At 52.6% G+C, this 15,685-nt stretch overlaps 1 protein-coding gene across 1 annotated transcript in view; it reads right to left on the bottom strand.

The window, feature by feature from the left end:
• Positions 1–15,685, bottom strand: part of IGSF21 (immunoglobin superfamily member 21) — a 234,606-nt gene that overhangs the window by 127,091 nt on the left and 91,830 nt on the right. The window contains exon 2 of the mRNA XM_032863575.1: positions 7,335–7,447. Coding sequence (XP_032719466.1) covers positions 7,335–7,447 — 113 coding nt within the window. The remainder of the gene's footprint in view (positions 1–7,334; positions 7,448–15,685) is intronic.

The raw sequence follows: 15,685 nt of genomic DNA, 5'->3' as shown, positions 1-15,685 counted from the left end.
TACTCCAAACTCTCCAAAAGCTGCCCTTGGAATAACTCCAGACCCCGTGCCCTGGAACACCAGGCCTGGCAGGAAGGGTCCTGCTTGTCTGTCTGTCTCGCCTCATCTCTGAACTCCCCACAACTGGCTACATTCCAGCCCCGCAGGCGGACTTCCTTTCTGTTCTTTGAACGTGTGAAGCTTATTCCCAGGACAGCTCCTCTGCAATGTGCTCCTCTCTCTCCTTGGAATGTTACATCTCCTTCCCCTGGCAAGACGGATTCTTTGTTGCCTTTGAGGTCTCAGCTTAAAGGAGTCTTTTCCTGACCACTCAATCCCTTTCCATCCCACCAGACTATTTCAAGTCTATGCACTGCTCTTACCTTTGTCTGGTATTTTTCCTGTTTGTTTCTCTTTTTACCTCCTCCCCCAAGCTCAGCTACAGGAGTTCAGGATCTTGGTGTCCTGTTCCCTGATGCACACCCAGTGCCTAGAACCATCCTGCTCAGTAACTACATGCTGGATCAATTAATCTTGACCGAGTGAATGGAGCAGCCAGCTTCCATCAGTTTCCCAAGCACCAGAACATGGTCCCTAGCAAGGCCAACGGCATTAGGGTCACCTGGGAACTGGTTCAAAGTAAAATGAACTCAGGCCCCAAATCTCAGCCAATGGCATATTTTTACAGGTCCTTTTGGAAATTCTACAGAGCGGCTGGAGTGGACCTCTCCTGACCCTTTACGGCCAAACCACCATTAAAGACTACTGATTGGGGCAGCAATAACTGCAATTCACACTCTGACTTCTAGGGGGAGCATCTGGGTTTCTCCACGACTCCACCCCCAGAAGGAGGAGCCCTATGAAAAGGATCTGGGGTGGAGTCAACCTGTTCCTGAGAGTGGAAGAAATAAGCGCAATGGAAGTAGCTTTGAAAATGTGTTCTTATTTCTTTTTGTGTTATAATCAGCTGTCCTTTGGCAGGCCCTCTCCCTGGCACACTGTCTTTCCTCTTCTGTAACTGAGGTGGTGAGATGGGGCACGGGGCAGTCTTCATCAGAGAGAGCCTGCCCCTTTGGGAGGCGAGGGGTGAGGGAGAGAGTCCTGGACAAGGCAGTTCAGACCAGCTTGGCCCTGGCTCTGTGAAGAATGTGTCTTGTCTTTCTTACTCCCGCCCTCCTCCAGATTTAGGAGCTGTTAGAACAGGATGCGTGGGTCCAGGGGAGGAATAAGGAGCAGTCAGCCTGGGTCCAAGCCAGAGGGGGCTGGAGAGGTGGTCCGGCTCACTTCTCCAGGACTGAGACCTGGTCTCTACTCATCACCAAGAGCGTACCTGCCTTCTCATCGTTGATGATATCATTGGACCATAATGTCCTCTTGTGATCATCACTTTCTATTTTGGTTTCAGACAACAAAATGTTGTCAAGGACTTACACTAAAAGACATCCAATGCCAGTAAAAACCATTTCAAAATAACTCTTTGCTTCAAGGGAGAGAAGAGCTAAGATCCACTGACATGGCTTAGCTAGGTGATGACATTTCCAAGAATTGAAATCCAGTTGAGCTCACCAGCATAACCGCAGAGACACAAAGAATGTACCATTCTAAATGGTTGTCTCTCCCTGTCTGCTTTGGGACTGTAGAAGGGAGGATGGAATTCAAGGAATCTAATGATCCCTGGGGATCTTCCCAAAACACTGTCCACTTCAGTTTATAATTTCCTTTCCTCAATCCCTTAAGCCACCAAGAGACATGCTAGGACAATGGCCACCATTTTGAATAGGTGCCGCAAGGAGTCAAGCCTTGGGTTTGTTGGCTGCAGACGTTATCTCTCAAAGCCTACAACGTAGGTGTTTTCATGCCTAATTCCACATGAGGATTCTAGAATACAGAAAGGTTAGGTCACTGCCCAGACACACACCCTGAACTCATATGCAAGTATCCTGACGTCTCAGCCCCCTTATCCTTCCCAGCCTCATGGGCCAGACTGGCCACAACCCTATCGCACAGGCACTGAGACGATCCCCTGGGTGGGAGCTCGCCCTGGCCAGGTAGCATCATGGAGAAGGAACCCATACCGTGAAACAAACACCCAGGCACATGTTCCCCACCAGGTGAAAGAAGCGAGATACAGGGGTCCTGAAAGCAGGGCATTATCACTGCGGCTCTCTATCTCTCCCCTCTCTATCTCCTTCCATGGCTCTCTTTTCTGTGGCCTTGTAACCTGGGCCCAGCGCAGCTCTCGGGAACAAATTGTGAAGGAAGAAGACAAAACAAAGGAAAGATGATAAAAACTGCCATGAAAGGTTAAGCTCCCATGATTCTCTGTGGCTGTTTAATGGATTTCTATGATATAAACAGACCTTTGGCTTTGCCTGCTGGGCAGGTGACCTCCAACTAAATGAGTTTAGACAGTATTCCCTAATAAGAAATGTTCCTATTTTCCCCACACTCCACCAAGCCCCCTGAGCATACAAAGACCCACTGTCCCCCGCAGACCGATGCTATCAGCTGCGCACACACGCCCCACCCGAAACACAAGTGGGCTATGTGACACGGTCTGCATTTGTACCCATAGCTCCATCACTTGTTCACTTAACAAACACTTAACTGAGGTGACTCCGCACGCGGCGTTATGGATACAGTGGGGAAAATGTTCAGCCTCGAGCTTGAGGTGTTCACCATTCAGTTGACAAAGAGGTGTTTTGACACAGAGTGGGAAGAGCTGGAGTATAGGGGAATCATGGAGGAATCATGGAGGAGGGGAACGTCTAGAACTCTGCGGAAGTCAGGGAAGGCGACACAAGCTGAGACAGGATCTCTTTGGATGGCCTCAGTATCTTCATCTGAAGAGCCCTCGTAACAGACCCGGGCTCACAATGTCAATGTGAGAATCAAAGGCAGTTACGTACCCAGTGCCTAGCACATAGTAAAGCCTCAATAATATTAGTCACCCAGATTCGTATTTGTAGCATTTCTGCATGAGTCCCCAGTTATAGATGTGAATGGATAGCAATGATTAAGTAAAGGATATTGTTAAGCATTTGTTTTCTAGAACCAAGTCCTGACTTTAGTGCTGGGGTAGTTTGCTTTTTAGGTGACCATCCCCTACTGGCCAAGTATGGAATTTCACCCCTGCTCTATTAGCCTCTGCAGCACTCTAGAGAAAAAGCATGAACCTGGGAAATTCCAACTGGGAGAGGAAGCCATACAGCGGTAGAGAAAGCATGGGGAGATGGGAGGAGGGCTGAGAGGCATCCTGAGGGGGAAGAGGGCTTTGACAGACAACTAGGATACCCAGGACCTCGGGTGCCTGTCAACCTTCTTGACATCTCTCCGTTTTCAAAAAAGTGTTCTGAGAATGATGATCACCCTGCCTATCCCTCCCATGCCCCTCCCCCTAGTCTAATGATGGCAAATACAAACACACAATGAATACAATTCATTTTTCAGAACTTCATGTTAGAGTAAGTTTGCCTAGAAAACTGGTTCCATGAGCAGTCACCCTTATTCCCTTGCCAGGAAAGCACAGAATATTCCAGAGGCCTCTGAAAAAATTGCAAATATCTATAGCACATTGTCCAATAGAACATTCTGTGATGATGGAAATGTTCCATACTTACCCTGTCCAACATGGTAGCCACCAACCGCATGTGGCTAGTGAGCTCTTGAAATATGGCTAGCCTGGCTAAAGACATGGATTTTTAATTTAATTTGATCCGATTTAATTCACTTTAAATTTAAATAGCCAATGTGACTAGTAGTGGCTGCCATATTGAACAGCAGAAACACAGAGTCTCCTAACTGTAGATGCTTTCTTGAGTCTATTCTATAGTTTTGGCATTTTCTTCTACAAACTGGGCAGACTGTGGGGCAAAGTGCCCAAGGTGCAGGCCCTGGCCACCTTCTCCCTTCCCCTCCCCTTACCCCACTCCTAAGACAACCACATGGTGAGACCTTCCCAAACGCTCAGCCAGAGGTCTTGTTAACCCCAAGGGAGTGATCCCTTTTGCTTCAGACAATTTCATCAGCTCTGCCAATCTACCCAAAGAATCCAATCCATTCATTACATTGCTGAAAGCTCAGGATGATTCCATTGCTAAGATAATGTCTTTAGGACCAGAGGGGAGGCTGCTGGGCTTTACACGTCTTGGGCCATTTTGTACCCACTGGGCTGAGCGGGCAGTGGCGGCCTCCCCACAATGCCCTGCTTTTCCCTTCTAAAGAGATTGGAGACACAGCCCTGGCTGGGTCTGTGTAATCTATTCATTTCCTTCCAAGCCGGGCTCTGTAAGCTCATTCACGGAGGATGGGCAAAGGAAGCTGGGGAAGCAAACAGACGTACAGAAAACAAATAGTGCTGGACAGCTCCCTGTTTGGGGGGGCCAGCTGCGGAGATGGAGGTGGGAGAATGGGGATGCAGAGGCTTGTCTGGTGGGGAGGGGGCTCTGACCAGAGGAGAATGGGGCCCCCATTGCTGCATCTCCCACATCCTTTGGAAACCGTGCCCCGCCTCCACAAGGAGCCTTGGCTCCTGCGGCCCCCATCTTGGTAAGCTCTTATCTCTCTCCATTCAGCTGGCTCCTTGGGAAAAGAGGCGGTGGGTGGGGGAAGGCCAGAGTGGCAGCCAGCAGAGAGAGAACTGGCAGCATGGGGACACTTCCTTGGAGTCTCCCCCCGGCCTCTGCCCCACCCGCACCAGCACAGACAGGGCACGCGAGGTTCCCCTGGTCCCAAGGAGACTTCCAAGTCAGCTGAGCCTGCTCCCTCAATCCAGCTACAGAATCACAAGGGCCCAAACATTTGGCTCCGGTGGGCGATTTGCATGTGATTTGCATACATCTGCATACCCCCTCCCCACTCCAGAGGCACGCAGTCAAAGGATGTGAAATGGAGTAAAATAAATTAATTAGTGCAGCCTACCATAGCCCAGTACACAGGGCCTGACACCATAAGATATGCAACTGACTTTTAAGGCAATCAACGTGATGGCAGGCTAGGGTGGAGAGACATAGGGTGGGGGGTTGTGATGGGGAGTCTTAGCATCGGGGGTACAGATGGGGAGGGAGAGTCCATGTCTGGACTGAAAGCTGGACGTCTTTGTCCTGCCCCAGCCTTCTCTCCCATCGTCGGGGGATGCAGGGTGGAGCCCTGTGTTCTGGTTTTGTACACCTGGGCCTGCCGCTGGCACTGCCCCCACCCTGGTGGCCCCCTCTGCAGGCAGATTTTCAAAATTCCATTTCAAACCAGAGTGGGGACCGTTGCTTCAAGGGCTGGCAAGGCAATGAGGTGTCCACTGGTCGTTCCCTGTCTGCAAGCCTCACCCCCATCAACTGTTCCCATTGGGTCTCCGGATTCCTCTTTGCCAGCTGGGCGGGTCTTCTGCTTCCCTTCATTCCGATCCCATCTAGGGATGGTGGAGGGAGACACAGTCCCTTCGTTAGCAGTGAGCTGCAGATAATTTAGCCCAATCCTTCTGCCAGGTGCTAATGAGATGCTCGCAGTGTGTGTCAGCCAAGTAGCTCCCGTATCATGTAAATACGCCTCTTAGTGATTCAGTTCATGGCACTGTTTAGCGTATGCCTTGACTTTCTCTAGGCCTGTTGATCTACCCAGGATGGCAATCTCATCTAACGCTGGGGCCCTGCGGGGTGCTCAATGTCAGGTTCACACCTGTGGGACCCAGGCTGCCAGGAGAGCTTAGGTGGGCTTGGTGGGGGAGGATCCTAGAGGCAATTTCAGGTGGAAGGGGCTATAGTGCTAAGACAGAGACCAGTGATTTTGGTTAAAAGGAGCCCAAGCCACAACCAACAAACCAACAGATGAGGAATCAAGGAGAGAGAAGGCAAGAAGGACCGGTAAGGACAGGAGGGTACAAGCAAGGCTAGAGCGAGAGTGAGGAGACCCAGGAGGGCAGATCTGGGTCAGGGCATTGAATGGTGAGTGCGCCCCGGTGGGATCTGCTAACGCGTGTTTCCAAGCTCCACCCTGTGTGTGCAGGGGGAGTGTGATAGTGTGAAGGAGCAAAGGAACCAGTTCCAGAAGCCTGGTCGTCAAACTGCCCATGCCCCACTTCCCTGCACTCCGCACTCTGCGTCCCCCACCTGCTCGCTCCATCTGCTCCATCCCGAGCCCTTCCACTCAACTGTGTCATCTACGGGTTTCATCTGCAGAAAGGGCAACGGGTTTCATCTGCAGAAAGGGCAATGGGTTTCATCTGCAGAAAGGGCAACGGGTTTCATCTGCAGAAAGGGCAATGCAGCAGACAGAGGTTAGACAAGGGTTGTTTTAGCTCGGGGGTTGGCAAACCATGGCCATTGGACCACATCAGCCTACGGCCTGTTTCTGCAGAGCCCACGAACCAAGAATGGTCTTTTACTTCTTTGAATGGTTGAAAATATAAAAAAGGAGAGTATTTCGTGACATATAAAAATGATATGAAATTCAAGTCTCAAGGTCCATGAATAAAGATTTATTGGAACCCCGCCATGGCCTCCCATTGGCACATTGTCTGTGGCTGTTTTCACACTAGAGCAGCAGAGCCGAGTCGTCGTGACACAGACCATACGGTCCCCAGAGAGGAAAATATTTACTATCCAGACCTCACCGACACGTGTTGCCAAACCCTATTTTAGAGCACGGGAGGGAAGTTCTCTGCCCGGCCCGTTCCCAAGATGGCAGCATCTTGCTTTGTGTGAACCTGAGCATGGCATGGCAAGAATGTCAGTTTCAACTGGACCTTCTCCTGAGACCCGCCAGCCCCGACTTCCTTTTGGCCAAGGGATATCAGGCTGGGGTGCCCGGTTCAGACACATGAAGGTTCCTATCAGTGTTTGGAAAGACCAACACTTGCGTCCCATACCCACGGCTGGTCCTCCTGCTGCCAACAGCTGGGCCCTGGACAGGTGGGCAGCTCTCCTCAGACCCAGCTCAGGGTGCCAGGCACCAGGACAGTCCTACACGTAATCGAGTTAGAAGGCAGACTATGTCTGTAATTGGTTTTAAGAAAGCAGGACGCCATCACCCAGAGCCTCATGCCTGAAATTCTAGCCTTCGTTGTTCCTTACTTGTTACACAGCAAACCAGGGCCCACAGGGTGCTCACACTTGGTATTGCTGGGATTTCCTGAGCATGGGGACATATTAGGGACACCAAGGAGGCCAGAAAGAGAGAGATCCTGAGGACAGAGGAGAAGCCTGAACAAAGCAGTCTCGGAGAAGGGTTTGGGAAGAGGGCAGAGGACAACACAGAGAGGGGACCGAGGACACAGCCAAGCCTGCAGAAGACTCCAGAGGGACTCTGAGAACTCTGTCTTCAGCTCTGGCTGCGGCACGGAGGGGAGAGCTGCGGCGACTTACCCGGTACCACACGATCTCACGCATGCGACCATCCGTCTTGAAGTTACACTTCAAGGTCACGGCGTCACCAGCCACCACGGGTGGGAGAGGCTCAATGTTGACAGTCAGGTAGCCTATGAGAAAAAGGAGAAGGGAGGTGAGGGCATGGGGGGAGCAGAAGGGCTGGGCTGACCGGGCAGGGCGGGAGAGAGCTAGCACAGCTGTTGGGGGGCAGCCCGTGGGATCGGTCCCCGCGCCTGAACACCACTCACCACTCTCTTCTTCCCTCTCAACTTCCCTCTTCTTCCCTCGACAACTCCACCCTAAGAACCTCCCTGGCCCTTGCGGGTCCGTCCAGTCCTAAAACACTTCTTCTTGGCATCAGTTTACCCTTCAAACTACCTGCTGGCAGCTGGAGAAAATGCCTCCGTGTGGTTCTGCAAGACGTCCCAGAGAAACGGTCCTGTGGTCAAACAATACACCTCCTTCCTTCTCCCCTTTTACCAGGTCTTGATTCAAATTAGCCAGTGAAGCCCCACGGGAAATGACATTGTTGAAATGCATCTAACCCAGGATTTCTCTTAGCCATCCCTGATGCCTTGTCACCATCCTGTGCTGCCAGGGTGCCAAGGAACCCACATCGGGAAACGGTGTTCTAGGTGCCCAGACCCCTCCATCCCGAGCCTTGTAACCAAATTACTGCAGGTGAAGGGGAAGAGCTCCCCAAGGAGCTCTCCTAGTCTCCCGTGTCACACACAGTGCCACCCAAGGGGAGAGGTAGTTCACCTAAGGGGAGAGGTAGCTCCCCCCGAGGCCACGATGGCAAAGGGAGGACAATGAGCTTCACGGCCTTGGAAGGAGTCCACACCCCGGCAGGCCCCAGATGCTGTGTCTTGCCCCCAGCTGCGCCTGGTGGCCACCCCCTGGGGCACACTCCTGTCCCCACACCCAAGTCCAGCTTGGTGAGGCCTCTGACCCTCTCCGCTGCCTCCCACAGCCCCACCCCGGAGGGCCAGGCTCACTCCAGCTCGGGAGGGGGCCTCATTCTTGGGCTGATCGTCCAGGCCCCTCTGATTGGCTTCCCACCGGCTGATGTCCATCCATTGATCTAATGGATCAATCCAGTCCGATTGTCTTAATGAGAAAACTAGCCAGAATGGGTTTGGGGATTTCAATTGTGCAAGTAACCTGAATGGATCGAGCCCAGGGCCCTGACCCCTGCCTGGAGCTTAATGGTTACAACACTCCGGGAGGGGGGGCAGGGGGCAAACCAAGAATCGAGCTCTACAGGATCAATCTGGAAGCTGGAGTCAGAATCGACTTGTCTGGTACCAACTTCAGGTCCCAACAGGCCAGGGGGAGGGGTAAGGCAGGGGCGCACCTCCAGGGAGCTTCAACAGAGCCTGCATGGTCCTTGAGAGCAGGGACTGGAACCAGCTGGAGGGGACAATTCTGTCCCCTCCTTTCGTCGTTCATTCAGGCCCCAAGTTTGCTCCCACCTGCTGTGAGCAGGGCCATGATCTGGGAAGCAGGACTGTCCCAGCTTTGCTCTGTCCTCTAGGCAGGCACAGTTTGGGGACAGATTCACAGATTCCCGACCTGGTCACCCAGGTGGGGGGCTATGGAAGGGGAGGGAAACCTTTCTAACCTGGACCATCGGGGAAGTCCCCAAGCCCAGCTGGGTCCCCAACCATGACAAACATCCCACCTCAGTGGGATGAAGCCCCAGTGACCGAGAAGACTCTGGGCAAGCCAGTCCTAAGCAGGAAATAGTAATAACCGGTCACATTTCCATGGGACCTACTCTGAGGCAGGCCCTGGGCTAAACCACTCATTTACCTGTCCTGACAACCCCAGGAGAGAGGAACCAGTGTTATTCCCACTTTCCATGGGGAAACACAGAGGCAGAGTAACCCACCAAGATCACATGGCTGTAACTAACAAGAGCTGGGACGGATGCCCGACCTTCTGTTCCATTCTGACCACTAGGCTCTATATAGCCTGTCTCCTGATGGGAGAGGGAGGGGAAGGGCTGGCAGACACTTCACATCCAACCCCAGGGAGGAGGCAGGGTGTTGCTGGGGGGCTGTGGCAGAAGTCCAGTACCTGATCCTGTCTGTGGCCATTCCCAGCCCTGGAGTTCAAGACCAAGAGCTCAAGACCAGAGAGGGGCTCCCTCCCACTGGAAGGACGTGGGAAGCACACATTCTCGGTTGGGTAAATCTTGCAGCCAGCCTACGGTGGGTGCTGATGGCATATGCGTGTGAGGCGAGCTGGGGTGGGGGAGGATGGAGGCGCCAGCTTGCAGGGTCAGGAAGGGAAGGTGGGAAGCCGGTGAGGACCGGTGGGGGACAGCTGAAGCGCTGGTAACTGCTGGTTGGGTTAGGGGCCCCGCAAGGTGAGGCAGAAGGCCCAGGACACAGGACTCAGAGGCGTGCAGGGTGAGAGCAGTGCAGAGCCCCGGCACAGCAGGGATTGGGGGGCAGGGGCACATGGGACCCCCGAAGAGGAGATTTAGAAGGAGGGAGCATGAGTGCGGTGCTTCTGATGCCTTAAGCCTGGGAGTTTCTAGTAGATGTTTCAGGCAACGAGATTTCTATGACCAACACAGCGTGGGACAAAATTAAGCGTGCTCGCCACCCGCGCCCCCCCCCCCATGACTCCTCTCCTTCCAGCTTTCTATCTTGCCTTCATTTGTGAAAAAATATTTATTGGGAATCTAGGCAGTCCCAGGCACTTCTCCAGGCACAAGAGATGCAACAGGCAAATCCTACCCTCAAGGAGCTGACGTTCCAGAAGAGGGGACAACAGTCAAATGTGTGAATGATGGGAAACACAGCAGGTGGGACAAATACTATGAAGAAAGTAAACCAGGGCAGAGCATCAGGAGCACTGGAGCAGGGGCTGCTCTGGACTGGGTGGCCCAGGAGGTCTCTCTGAGGGGGCCAGCCTAAAGGCAAGTGTGAGCCATGCAGGTATGTAGGGGGAAAACATTCTGGATGGGTAACGGCCCATGAACAAAGGCCCTAAAGCTGGAGCATGCTCAGGGTCCTCCCTCAGTTTGGGCCAGGGTAGTAGGACATTTTTTCATAACACTGTACACTCTGGATCCTGTCTGACTCAGCATCTTGTAGGAGTAGAACCAGGGTCGGGGGTGAAGGGAGGGTACAAAGCTGAGGGGGGCACTCAGCCCACCACGGGCCCCTCAGTCCGTGTGCCTCCCCTCTTCCTGGCCTTGCTCAGTCCCTTGGAACACACACTAGGAACAGGTCCCTAACCCGAGGCAGAAGGGACTGTTTCTGCTTCCCGAGGTCCCCCTGCTTGGAGGTGGGGGCCAGGGTGAGAGCTCCCAGCCTAGCTGCCCCAGGGAGTCGAGGGAAGGGCTCCAGCCACCATAGAGGGACTAAAACCTCCACCCTGGGTGCGCCACATTCCAGCAGTCCCAGCACCCTGGCTCCCGTTCAGTCACCAGCACTCCCAACAACCTGTGCGACATCGTGCTTGCTGCGTATGGCACACTGGCGTGTAGCTGTCTGTTTGCACATCTGCCTCTCCTTCTGGAATGCGAGCTCCACTAATGTCAGTGGAGTATGAAAATGAGATTTGACAAGGACCGCTTTTGGAGCTCTCCTACGTGTAGGTGGTGTGGGCTCCCCCCCCACACCGCCCCTCGAATGCTGCTGTCACCGAGCAGGAAGGGCGCGGTTCGGGGCATGGGTGCTTCTTATTCGAGGCCAGGACAAGCCTCAGGTGGTGCATGATGCGTAGGCATGGCAGCCTCAGGTCTGGAGGGAGGATCCCTGGGGGGCAGGGGAAGGCATGAGGGGAGGCAGGGGAGAGTCAGGCGACAAGGCAATTTTCTGATAGATGTACTAGGAGAGGATCCCATCAGCACCAATCAACACCTGGATCACAGGTGAGAAATCACCTTTGCAGACGCAGTCACACACAGGAGAGGGGACGGCAAGGGTCTGCGGCCAAGGAGGTTTTTGCAAAAGAAAAACACGCGGACGGGAAGCTCTCCTTTAGGTCCGATGACCATTTCTCCAGCTCCTGTTCACCGAATCCCATCACCTCCTGAACGCTGTTCTCTTCAAGCTCCTCCCTCACTTCCTTTGCTTTGCTTCCCCCACCCACGTGCCTCCAACAAATTTGAAGCCAGTTATCTGATTTAAGTTTCTCGCTCTACCACGCAGCAGTGACCTGGGCAAGCTAGGTGGCCACCACGGGACTCAGTTTCCCCAGGTGTAATGGGAATAATCACGGGTTGGTGAAGCTCTGCCCACATAGGGAGGCGCTCCTGACCAGGGTGAGCGGGCACCGTGCTTCCTGGCTTCCCAGACCTCCATTCCTTCCCACTTCCCACTGTCCAGCTGAGACATCTGGTCCTGGATAGAGGTGGGAAGAGTGACGTCGGACATCTGAAAGTTGGTCAAGGAGTAGGAGAGTCAGAGATGACCAGGGATCAGAGCCAGGAGACCGACATGGCATCCTTCCCCCAAAGCAGAGGACAGGAAACCATAGAGAAGAGATTTGAGCAGGACTGAGGACCTGTCTCCTCCCCACCCGGCTTCTAGATACTGCACAGGTCTGGGCTGGTGGGAAGGAGCAGCTGAGCAGGCAGGGGTCGGGGGAGATGGGCTCATCCACCAGCCGGGAGGCGGTGAGCATAGTCAAAAGAGCCCAAGAAACCTGAGTTCTGGTCTCAGCTATGCTGCCAACCAGCTCTGGTACCTCAGGCAGGCTGTCCCTCTTTGGGCCTCAGTCTCCCTCTCCCTAAAATGAGGAATAAACTGGATTTTTAGAGCTTTCCAGCTCCAATCAATCCCATGTCAGATGGCAACTGAGCCCAAATCTTGCCCCCTTCCTTCCTGGTACGACTCAATCTCACTACTCTGAGAAGTGAATTTCTCAATTCATCAGCCAAAGACGGAGCTCTGTCCTTCTCTGCATTAAATTTGCCACTAATCAGCCTTTTGCATGAAAGCCCCCAAGCACAGTATCAAGAAGCAGGATCAGGAGTGGAGCCAGATTCATCTTAACTAAGCAGTTCATTATCCCGAATGGGGCCATCACTCTCCCCCTCTATCTCTGACAGCATTTACGCCACTCCTGTTAAGATACATTTAGCAAAATCACAGGCAATATTTAGGAACCAGGCACCCACCCGGACGAGCTGGTGACAAATACCTCCTCTGTCTGGAAACGTGCCTTGTCCTATCCCAGCACCCCTTCTCTCCCTCTCCCCTTGGCCAGCTCAGAGGGCCAGCAAGGACTGCCATGGGAGGGGTCCAGGCCTGCCTTGATGCAATGAAAAGAGAGAGCAGTTATGTTCAGGATGACCAGATGTTTCTGTCTGTACAGACTGACGGGTTTCCTGGGATAGGGACTTTCAGCAGCTCCAAACCAGACTGTCCCTGGCAAACCCAAACAAGGTGGTCACCCTAGTTACAATCATACCACGACCCGTGGATGGCCCTGGCACATTGCTGAAACCTCTCTATCTAGTTCAACAATGAGGGTGACCATACGTCCCTTTACCAACTCAAGGACGGGTAGAGTCAATGCTGACCTCCTCCCTGGTGCTTGACCCTGTGTGGATTCAGCAGGCATTGGTGGTTAAGGAAGTAATTTGTGGGCTGGGGTCCGGCTTCGACTTCCTGCATTCATTCATGACCTTTCAGCATCCTCTGCCAGCAGCCAGGCTGCTTCCTCTAGAATGCACACGCCTGGCTTTCTTATGGGACATCAGAGCTTCCAGTCGCTCCATGGGAAACGTCTTGAATCCTCTTGGGGACATCTGGTGCATGCCCAGCCCAGGCTCCCTGTCCAGTCCCCACTCCTCCTCACAAGCAGCCCCTTCTCTCACAGCCGGGTCCTAGCACAGGTGGTCCCCCCAACCCGAACCCTCACTCTTGGCTTGGGAAACTGCCATTCACCTGCAAGGATTAATGGAAATCCCACTTCCTCAGGAAGACTTTTCCTGACTCCCCAGGCTGCCACGGTCCTAACATACCACTTCCTCCCTCCCACTTAGGACGCAGAAAAAGGCTTGTAATGATTTCTTTGGCGAACATTGACCAGTAAGGAGGCCACGAGCTGGATCTAGATGCTGTGGTACCGACGTGCCCGGATCATGCCTAAATCAGAGTCTCTGTTGGATGAAGGCACAGACGGACTGTGCCCATGCCCTAGACTGTCCCATAGTAAGAACGGGTGGTTTCCCAGGGGGACCCTCGTGCAAGCAAGTCTTCCCTGTGGCCTTGTGTGACGTGGCCCCGGCTAGGGTGACGTGGCCCCAGCTAGGGTTCTCCATAGACTCAGGTGCCCTCTGCACCTGCCTCTCTGACCATGTCTGCCTGGACTGCCTTTGGGTATCCAGGGGTCTCTCCTGGGGGTCAGGCAGGAGAACTCCATCCAAAGGAGAAAATCAGCAGTGGGCAGTGAGCGGCCACCATGGAAGGATGTAAGACACACTGACTGGGTGAGCAGACACACAGACAGAGTAGAGCAAAGACCACAGGCAGCACGAGCCACAAAGACAGGCAACAGAATCCACAGGGGATGCAACTTGCTGAGCCACCATAGAGTATGGCCCCTGAGCAGCAAACAGTGGGTGTCCACCTGAGCAAGGTGACTGCTGAAAGTGACAGGCTCAGTGTCAGGGGACAGAGGTACTGCTGCATTCTGAACAGCATCCTGCTTCTCCTGGGAACACTGTGCAGAGCTGGCGTCTGGTCTCCCTTGCTTCTTCCAGTGGCCCTGCTGCCAACACTGGTAATCGGGTACCGTACAGCAGATGAGTTAGGGACCCTGAACATAGGCCACCACATCACTGCCTGATTCACTCTTGGATGTCTGCAGCTACCTCAAAGGAACAGGTCCAGAATGGAAGTGATGTTTCCCCCTTAGCTTCAGGAACACTTGCAAGGCCTGCCATCTTTATAAAATATACCCAGAATCCAACTCCCTCACCCCTCCACGGCTACTTTTCTGGGCCTAGCCACCATCATTTGTCACTGATCTACTGCAATGCCTCCCAACTAGCAACCCTGCTCCTACCTTTGTCCCACCCACCTCTCTGATCTCATCTCCCCTCACCCTATTCCTCATCCCCTCCACTCACGCCCAATGAACCCTGCCCAACCCCAAATACTCCAAGCATATCCCCACCTCAGGACCTTTGCACTTGCTGGTCCACCTCTCAGAAGAGTCTTTCCCTCCATACCCACAGGGCTCAACCCCTCAGTTCTGTGGCTCAACTGCCGCCTCTTTGGAGAGACCTTTTTCAACTACCTCCATGAAATAGCATCCCTGTTCTTCTCTTGCTCCTTACCCTGCTTTATTCTTTTTTAAACATTTATTACATCCTGGTACATATTTATTTGGTTATTGTCTACTGATATTTCCCTCTGCCCTCTTCCACACCCAACCAGGTTGAAAGCTCCATGAGAGTGAAGCCTTTGTGTATGCATATCTGTGTATATTTCAAACTTCTTCCCCTGGTGCTCAGACTGGATAATTTCTGTTGATCTATTTCAAGTTCACAGACTTTCCTCAGTCATCTCTGTCCTGCTACTGAGTCCATCTGGCGGGTTTTCATTTCAGTTATTGTGTTTTTCAGTTCTGGAGTTTCTGTTCGGTTCTCCTTTATACCCTCTATTTCTTTGCGGAGCCTTTCTATTTTAATATTTGTTTCAAGACTATTTGTGATTTCCTGTCCAAGCATTTTTATAATACCTACTTTAAAATCCTTGTCAGATAATTCCAACACAGCTGTCACCTCGTCACTGGAGCCTGCTGATTGTCTGCCTGTGTGAATTGAGATTTTCATGATTCTTTCTGTGTAAAGTGATTTTAGTTTGTATCTTGGACATTTTAAGTACTACCTTATGAGAGTCTGGTTTACAGACTTATTCATACTCATTCTTTCAGGGGCACTTCAATTTCTAGTGTTCAAACCACCTGCTAGTATTTATGTTCTGATTTTTCCAAATAGGTGTCCATACATTCTGTCCAGGTCCACAACCGTATGAGTGGGAGAAAAAGGGAGGCTAATCTTCACTTCACACCAGAGGTCCTTGACTTTTGTGTTTCTTAACCACTACTTTATCCCTAGAAACTAGAACAGTTCCTGGCATTTTAACAGGAATTTCATAAATATGTGCCGAAGGAACCCAAAACAGAGCCAAAGACATGTGATCAGTGCTTGGCAATTTTCAAAGGATATCGGTAATTATTAGCTCACTCATCACCATGGCAACCCTGCGGGACAGTGTCCCCATTTTACAGGTGAGGAGACAGAGGCTCTGGGATACAGAATGACTTCCTCATGATCACACAGAAGCAGGCTCAGCAGGCCGGCCCTTTTT

This window comes from Lontra canadensis, unplaced genomic scaffold (assembly GCF_010015895.1).
Source record: "Lontra canadensis isolate GAN:19392208 unplaced genomic scaffold, GSC_riverotter_1.0 scaffold25, whole genome shotgun sequence".
In the NCBI taxonomy this organism is placed as follows: domain Eukaryota; kingdom Metazoa; phylum Chordata; class Mammalia; order Carnivora; family Mustelidae; genus Lontra; species Lontra canadensis.
This window is presented reverse-complemented; position numbering and strand designations above follow the sequence as displayed.